Raw genomic sequence first — 8,064 nt, forward strand, 5'->3', positions numbered from 1 at the left:
CTTGAGCCCCAAGTCCCAAGAGTTACTTGGGAGGAGGGGTGGGGGGCATTTCATGAAGGAAAAACAAAGGGTTTGAGGCCTCTGTGTGAATGAACACAGGATGCACACTGTGACGTGGGGGAAGGAAACTGGGAAATGATTGTATGAGGGCATATGGGCTGGTCTAGCCGTTATTCTGCTCCAACATGTCACCCATGCCGCTCACAGCTCCACACAGAGGATGCCCTGTTCCTCCTTCACGCTTCCATCAGGACCACCACCAGTTTCCTATCCATTCTGAGATGACAACACACAGTCAACCTTCCACTGGCCAATGTGAGGCCTGCAAAAGCCATGATGTGTCTGAGTCCATCCCATCAGATCTCTATGAACCTGCACATGCATCTCATGACCTGAAAGGTCTGGTGGAAAGTCCTCCTTTGAACTTGCCCCTGAGTGTGTTCCCGGGAAATTCCCTGAACAGCCCTGTGAGTCCCAGTAACCAGAGGAAGGTGTCCCTGGTCTGTGACGTCGGACATGAGGGTCACTGTGCACTGACTTTTGCACCATCTTCACTGGAGGGGAGACCTAATCAATCTGTCCTTTGTGTCCATGATGGCTCCTCCCACAGACGGGACTCCTCCTGGGAGTGAGGCGCTGCAGGGAGGCTCCAGTGCATCAGAGTCACAGGACCTGGGACCAGGCCAGGATGTGTGGCCAGAGACAGTCCCCTCTGAGCTGCAGGTGCAGCTGGGCCCTCAGGGCTTTGGGCCAAGGGCAGGTGTGTGCTGCCACCAGCAGGGGGCGCTGTGGGACCGCCCTGTGGTCCCAATGCAGCTGCACATTAAGGACCTTAACTAATAGGAGCCTGGGCCTGTGGCTGGGCCCTGTGCTCAGTGATGTGCTGTCTCAGCAGGTGCTTCCTCCCAGGGCCCCCAAGGGGTGAGCCCACCTCCATGCCCCTCAGTCTGGGGTGTGAGCTGAGCTCCAGCCCCAGGGCTCAGGGAGGGGCTAGGCAGTCCCTGGAGGGACCCCCATTTGCATGGCAGCCCCTCCTCTGGCAGAGGGTGGGGGAGAAAAGGAGGCCTGGGCAGCCCAGCCCCACTGTGGGCTCAGGGCTGTGAGCACCATGGCCTGGACTCCTCTGCTCCTCGCGCTCCTCTCTCACTGCACAGGTAGGGACAGGCCTGGGACCAGGCTTCTTCCCTTCCTGCTCAGTCTCCTGGGAAAGGTCCCCTGGTCCCTGCCCATCACTGACAAGTGTCTGTGTCTGCAGGGTCCCTCTCCCAGCCTGTGCTGACTCAGCTGCCCTCCCTCTCTGCATCTCCTGGAGCCACAGCAACACTCACCTGTACCCTGAGCAGTGGCTCCAATGTTGGCAGCTACTGGATATCCTGGTTCCAGCAGAAGCCAGGGAGCCCTCCCCAATTTCTCCTGGATTATAAATCAGACTCAGATAAGAACCAGGGCTCTGGGGTCCCCAGCCGCTTCTCTGGATCCAAAGATGTCTCGGCCAATGCGGGGCTCCTGACCATCTCGGGGCTGCAGCCTGAGGACGAGGCCGACTATTACTGCGCTACACCTCATGGCAGTGGGAGCAGCTTTCATTACACACAGTGTCTCATATGATGAGGAAGTGAGAACAAAACCCCTGAGCCCAGAAGTGAGGGCTGCCTGCACTTGGGGTGTCAATCCCAGGAGCCCACCCAGCGTCCCCTCATCAGCAGAAGGCCAACCTGTCCTCCAGGGAGTGACAAGGGCTTCCTGAGCCCTGAGCCAGGGACAGGGGCCGAGACCAGCATATGTTTCCTATCAGCTCACATCCTGTGTCTGCAACTGCACGTGGGCACCCAACAGCCATGCTCCCCCACAGATTAATGTCATACGTGTGAACCCTGTGTCACTACTGACTCATCATGTCTGATATGTCAGTGTCCACCCTGGTCATGGACACAACCTTCTCCTTCTCTGATCAAACCCACAGAAGGTTGGTCACAACCAGCACAGACTCTCAGTGACACCCTCCCTCCCCCTCTTCCCTCCTCTGCTGCTGCCTCCCTCACCCCCTCCTCTCCCTCGGGCTCTTCAGGTTTCAACTCCATCCTCACGTGAGGGTTTCAGAGAAAAGTGACAAATTCCTCCTGTCATTGAAAAATTAAGAAATATTCAAGGTAAAACAGAAAAGAAGGAGATGTAACGTTGCCTGGAATAATTTGCTCTTTTAACTCCCTGTCCATCCTGAATGGAAGGTTTCTCAGGCAACAAAGAGCTCACTTCTCCAGCATCGTTTCACTTGCTTCGTATTTATTTACTGAATTATTTTCCTTAAGATATCAGTGTCTACAAAACACTGAATATATTAACATTAGTCACATTAGCCCCTGGCCGGTGTTGATCAGTGGATAGAGTGTCGGCCCGTGGACCAAATGTTCCTTGGTTAGATTCTGGTCAAGGGCAGGTACATCCGTTGCAGGCTCCTCCTTGGCCCAGATTCTGGTTGGCACCTGCAGGAGGAAACCAATCAATGTATTTCTCTCACCTCGATGTTTCTCTGTCTCTCCCTCTCCCTTCCACTCTCCGTAAACATCAATGGGAACATACCCTCGGGTGAGGATTAACAAACACACAGAAATCTGAGTCCCATTGGAAGTGGTGGCAGCTCTGGCTCCACAGGCTTTTAAATCCCTGTGATCAGCCAGCGTCCAGGGGAGAGGACAGGAAGTCAGAGCCATGGGACAGGCCAGAGCGTGACCGCGGCAGGAGGGGCAGGAGCCGAGGGGCCATCTGGGGGCTGAGGGAGGCCCCGTGCGGGAAGGTCAGGCACCGCCCAGCCCAGGACTGAGCTCTGTGCTCACAGAGGGACATGCGGGCCCAGAGGCTTCTGAGCAGAAGCTCCTGCCTCCACATCCCGACAGGGGCTGCCCAGCAGCGGCCTCTCCCAGGCTGCTCACAGGGGACAGCAGGACCAGCTGACGGCCTCTTCCAACCACAGATGGGAGCCCAGGGCCTTATTACTGCGCAGGGAGAGGGGCGGCCAGAAGGAAGTCGGGGCCAGACCTCCACAACCAGCCCTTTCCTAGGCAAGGCTGCCAGGGGGGCGCAGGGCTGCCCGAGTCCACTCTGGGCCCAGCTGTGTGCCCCTGGCCTGCACCCTCTCCTCCTCATGCTACCCTTTCAATCCCCAAGGGCTGACCTGCGCCCTGTGTCCCCCAGGGGCGCTGTGGTAGAAGCCCCTGCTGGCTGCTCTCCAGTAGCTCAGCTGTGCCCCCTCCCCGCCCAGCCCCCAGCCCCAGGCAGGTCTTCTGTGGGAATAAGGACCCATCTCAGGCTTTTCTCTCTGGTGGGACCAAGGCCAAGTGTGAAGGAGGAGCTGAGCAGCCTGCAGACAGGGGGAGATTTGCATGGAGCCTCCCCCTGGGGATCAGGGCTCATAAGAAGGTGAGGGCTCAGCCTGGCTGTGCGGCTCAGGGAGCAGAGTGTGGGGGCCTGTGCACCATGGATGGGGCTCCCCTTCTCCTCGCCCTCCTGGCTCACTGCACAGGTGCTGCCTGAGGGGGGTCTGGGGGGGCACCTGACTGTCACCCAGGAACATCCCCTCGCCTCCCTCCCTGGGCCAGGGGTCTGTGCTGTCCCCTCTGATGTCTGTGTCGCCCCCTCCTTGCAGGGTCCTGGGCGGAGGTTGTGTTTACTCAGCCCCCGTCTGTGTCGGGGTCTCCGGGACAGAAGGCCGTCATCTCCTGCACCCGCAGCAGCGGCAGCATTGGAAGCAACTATGTGCACTGGTACCAGCAGCGCCCGGGCAGGGCCCCCACCATGGTGATCTACCAAGATAACCAAAGACCCTCGGGGGTCCCAGATCGGTTCTCTGGCTCCATCGACAGCTCCTCCAATGCCGCCCACCTGACCATCTCGGGGCTGCAGCCCGAGGATGAGGCTGACTACTATGGTTATGGCAACTATTAGCACAGTGATTCAGGCCCCTGGGGAAGTGAGACAAAAACTCCCCAGAGCCTGCTGTCCTGGGCTGCACTCCTCCCACACCCACCAGGAGCGGGCTCTTTCCTGTCTCTGCTGCAATGCTAGAGTGAAATTTCATGAGTTCCTCTATTTTAGTTCCATAATGTGAACATGTCCTTCCATGTGTTGACGGACGGTCTCCTGCTGGCTTTGGGCTCACTTCACCGAGGCCAGTTAGTGAGAACCGGGTTTCTGAGCCCTCACTCCTGCGGGGGAAGCTGTCATGTGCTTGTGGAGCCTCTAGGAGCATCCTTTGTGCTCCCCCCCTCAGGAGCCAGTAGCGCCCTCTTCTCTAAGTCATGGCTGACACGTACCCCTGCAGACATATCCCAGTGTCCCCCGGGGCAGGGGAACCACCGGGTCTGGAACCGCCAAGTGAACAGGAAATGTGCTCAGGGACTCGGAGGCCGGTGGCTTTGACTCCTGTTCATGCCATTGAGCTGGACAAAGGGGACGAGGCGGGATCTCTCTGTTCCTCTGCCCTCCCATCTGTCAGACAAACAACCACATCAAACTCGCGTGAGGTCAGAGAACCCGGGACCCCACTACACGGACTCTCCTCTGACCAGAGTGTGGAGCACACTTTCTGTCCAGACCAGGTGTGCAGTTAATATGTTTAACCTTTATCAAAGCCCACGAACCTATAAGAGACCTCCCTTCATTGCTTCCCTCTGTGAGGGGTTGTTCAAACCTGGGATGCAAAGAGGAAGAAAACCATGACAAAGTTCTACACTCGCTCTGTTCCCATTGCAGACGGGTGTGAGGCCCAAAGAACAGCAGCACGGGTGAGTGCAGACCAACGTACCACCCCTTGAGCCTGGAACAGCCTGACTCCATCCCGTCTCCTTCTTCTATGCAGGACGGGGGCAAATTCCCACTCAGGGCAGGTTCTGTGGCTCATCCCACAGCCTGTGAACAGATAGAGTTGCTGCCCGGAAGCTTGCCTGCTCAGGGAATAGCACTTTGAAGGATGGGCTAAGGCAGTGGTTCTCAGCCTTCTGGCCCTTTAAATACAGGTCCTCATGTTGTGACCCAACCATAAAATTATTTTCGTTGCTACTTCATAACTGTAATTTGCTACTGTTATGAATCGTCATGTCAATATCTGATATGCAGGAGGGTCTTAGGCGACCTCTGTGAAAGGGTCGTTCGACCGCCAAAGGGGTCGCGACCCACAGGTTGAGAACCGCTGGGCTGAGGTGTGGCAATGAGGAGGCAGCATAGAGATGAGGAGTTGATTGGTTCCCCTTGCTGGGGTCGGGCTGGGGTCTCTGTGGACCAGGTGTGAGGAAGGCTGGTTCCTCTCTGGGCTCCTGGCCTCTCCTCTCTCACCTGGAGGAATCCCCGCCTGGGGCAGCAGGGGGCGCTGCAGGACAGGTCTGGAGAGGATCTGCTGGGTATTCTCTCAGCTGCAAACCCAGCCACCTGTTCCTAGTCTGGGTTCCTCTGCCAGGCGCCCCCTGTGGACCTCAGGGCGTCCCAGACCAGGTCGGTCTCAGCCGCCTCCCTTCACAGGACCCCAAATAGCCGATGCCATCGGGATAAACAAAGAACAAAGCCAGAGCTGTCATTCACAAATTACACTGACTTCAAATTACACCACACGGCGACGATCATCAGAACAACATGGTATTGACCAAAAGAGAAAAGAAAAGAAACAGACACACAGACCAAGGGAACAGAGCGGAGAGCCCAGAATAATAAATGCACATGTTTACGGGCAAATGCTTCTTGACAAAGGAGCGAAACACATACAACACGGAAAAGAAAGCCTCTCCCACCAATGGTGCTGGGAAAACGGGAAAGCCACAGGCCAGAGGATGAAGCCAGATTACCGCTGTCCTCATGTTCAAAGATGACCTCACACAGACCTAAAATAAAGCCCGAAACAATAAATTACATAGAACAAAACATAGATGCTAAGCTAATGGATCTCAGAGAAGATTTTATTAATTCAACCCATAGGCAGGAGAAGGAAAGGCAAAAATATTAGACTGGGCTACATCAAACTAAAAAGCTTCCGCACAGGAAGAGACACCCCCAAAAGAGCTGACTGCAGCTTTAAAAAACAAAACAACACCATCCATAGGTATATAACTGAGAAATGCTATAGGGTGCGTCTGAGAAAAATGAAGTGTTAAACATGGGAAGCTATAAAACATTGCAAGAGAAAGTAAAGAAAACTCGAATAAATAAACAGGTATTCCTAATTTGTGGATAGAAACACTGAATTTCGTTACAATATTGATTCTTCTTAAATGTATTGATCAAGAGCTGGTGCCCACCAGTTCCTGATACAAAAACATGAAAATAACAAGATATTATTCACAAATAAAGACATAAAATCTCTGAAGATACTATTAGAAAACAGAGTTCAGTAATACATAAGAAGAAGTATACACTGACAATGTATTAAAATCAAAGTACCTGGAAATCAAACCATGGCTGTGTGAATAGAGACAATGACCTGGAGCTGAAGGCTCCAGCTGGGCTCTCAGGGCTTTGGTCCATGAGGAGCTGTGCGTCCTGTGACCAGCAGGAGGCGCTGTGGGCCTTCCACCAGCTGCTCAATGAGGACCATTCACTAGCCTGGGCCTGGCAGTTGGGCCCTGAGCTCACTGATGGGGAATCAGCAGCTGTGTCTTCTGTTGCTTGAAAAAGTCAGCTGAGTGGGGACCTGTGTGTGTGGTCTCAGCAGGTGCTTCCTCCCAGGGCCCCCCAAGGGGTGAGCCCACCTCCATGCCCCTCAGTCTGGGGTGTGAGCTGAGCTCCAGCCCCAGGGCCCAGGGAGGGACTGGGCAGTCCCTGGAGGGACCCCCATTTGCATGGCAGCCCCTCCTCTGGCAGAGGGTGGGGGAGAAAAGGAGGCCTGGGCAGCCCAGCCCCACTGTGGGCTCAGGGCTGTGAGCACCATGGCCTGGACTCCTCTGCTCCTCGTGCTCCTCTCTCACTGCACAGGTAGGGACAGGCCTGGGACCAGGCTTCTTCCCTTCCTGCTCAGTCTCCTGGGAAACATCCCCTGGTCCCTGCCCATCACTGACAAGTGTCTGTGTCTGCAGGTTCCTTCTCCCAGTTTGCTGTTACTCAGCCACCCTCCCTCTCTGCATCTCCGGGAGCCACAGCCAGACTCACCTGCACCCTGAGTGGTACTACTTATCCTATTACTGATTACTGGATAAACTGGTACCAGCAGAAGCCAGGGAGCCGTCCCCGGTACCTCCTCTACTATAAATCAGACTCAGAAAAGGGCCAGGGCTCCGGGGTCCCCAGCCGCTTCTCTGGATCCAATGACGCCTCGGCCAAAGCGGGGATCCTGACCATCTCAGGGCTGCAGCCTGAGGATGAGGCCGAATATTACTGTGGTACACCCGTTGGCAGTGGGAGCAACTACCGTTACCCACAGTGTCCCATATGACAAGGAAGTGAGACCAAAACCCCTGGGCACAGAGGTGGTGCCTCTGAGCCTCCCTTCAGCGAGGAGTGACTGTTGTGGCCTCTGCTGGAGACGGTGTTGGATCCACAGTTAAAGGGCCAGTCCCACAAGGTGCAAATCACAGGTGAGGGGTCCAAAATATCACACAACCTCTTGGCGATACAGCAAAGGTTCCCAGGATCCCTCCCTTGTGTTCAGTGAATTTGCAAACTCCCCCTGAGCCCTCTCCCCTTCAAGCGAATGGGGGGCGGGTGTGAGGCTTCCAAGCTTCTAATCCTCCCCGGCCTCTCCAGTGGCCCGTCCTCACCCAGGAGCCCACCCAGCGTCCCCTCATCAGCAAAGGCCGCCCATCCCCCAGGGAGTGACAAGGGTTCAGGAGCCTGTGCCGGGGCCAGGGGCCGAGACCAGCCTATGTTTCCTATCAGCTCACATCCTGTGTCTGCAACTGCACATGGTCACCCAGACAGCCATGCTCCCCCACAGATTAATGTCATATGTGTGAACCCTGTGTCACTACTGACCCCTCATGTCTGATATGTTAGTGTCCACCCTGGTCATGGACACAACCTTCTCCTTCTCTGATCAAACCACAGAAGGTTGGTCACAACCAGCACAGACTCTCAGTGACACCCTCC

The 8,064-nt window shown here is 55.6% G+C and overlaps 2 protein-coding genes and 1 gene segment (V, D, J or C); all 3 read left to right on the plus strand.

Moving 5' to 3' along the window:
• The first annotated feature begins 1,016 nt into the window (after window positions 1-1,016).
• On the plus strand, window positions 1,017-1,608 carry LOC102256994 (immunoglobulin omega chain). Its single transcript, XM_005865969.2, has 2 exons — window positions 1,017-1,154; window positions 1,256-1,608. Exons 1-2 carry the CDS (start codon window positions 1,022-1,024, stop codon window positions 1,606-1,608), a joined length of 486 nt encoding a protein of 161 aa, XP_005866031.2. The 5' UTR covers window positions 1,017-1,021.
• Window positions 1,609-3,450: 1,842 nt separating this feature from the next.
• LOC102257300 lies at window positions 3,451-3,942 on the plus strand. The segment is given in 2 exon segments: window positions 3,451-3,520; window positions 3,644-3,942. Coding segments are annotated over 2 exon segments (345 nt in total).
• Window positions 3,943-6,721: 2,779 nt separating this feature from the next.
• LOC102257603 (immunoglobulin omega chain) lies at window positions 6,722-7,411 on the plus strand. Its single transcript, XM_005865970.2, has 2 exons — window positions 6,722-6,954; window positions 7,056-7,411. The coding sequence occupies exons 1-2, from the start codon at window positions 6,822-6,824 to the stop codon at window positions 7,409-7,411; spliced, it is 489 nt and encodes a 162-aa protein (XP_005866032.2). The 5' UTR covers window positions 6,722-6,821.
• The last annotated feature ends 653 nt before the right edge of the window (window positions 7,412-8,064 follow it).

Source organism: Myotis brandtii, unplaced genomic scaffold, assembly GCF_000412655.1.
Source record: "Myotis brandtii unplaced genomic scaffold, ASM41265v1 scaffold2169, whole genome shotgun sequence".
Classification (NCBI taxonomy): domain Eukaryota; kingdom Metazoa; phylum Chordata; class Mammalia; order Chiroptera; family Vespertilionidae; genus Myotis; species Myotis brandtii.

Excerpts from the sequence above, each read along its gene's own strand:
- LOC102256994 (XM_005865969.2), top strand. The coding sequence starts at position 1,022 with ATGGCAGCCCCTCCTCTGGCAGAGGGTGGGGGAGAAAAGGAGGCCTGG. Across the intron at positions 1,155-1,255 it reads GCTCCTCTCTCACTGCACAG|GGTCCCTCTCCCAGCCTGTG; the intron begins GTAGGGACAGGC and ends CTGTGTCTGCAG.
- LOC102257603 (XM_005865970.2), top strand. The coding sequence starts at position 6,822 with ATGGCAGCCCCTCCTCTGGCAGAGGGTGGGGGAGAAAAGGAGGCCTGG. Across the intron at positions 6,955-7,055 it reads GCTCCTCTCTCACTGCACAG|GTTCCTTCTCCCAGTTTGCT; the intron begins GTAGGGACAGGC and ends CTGTGTCTGCAG.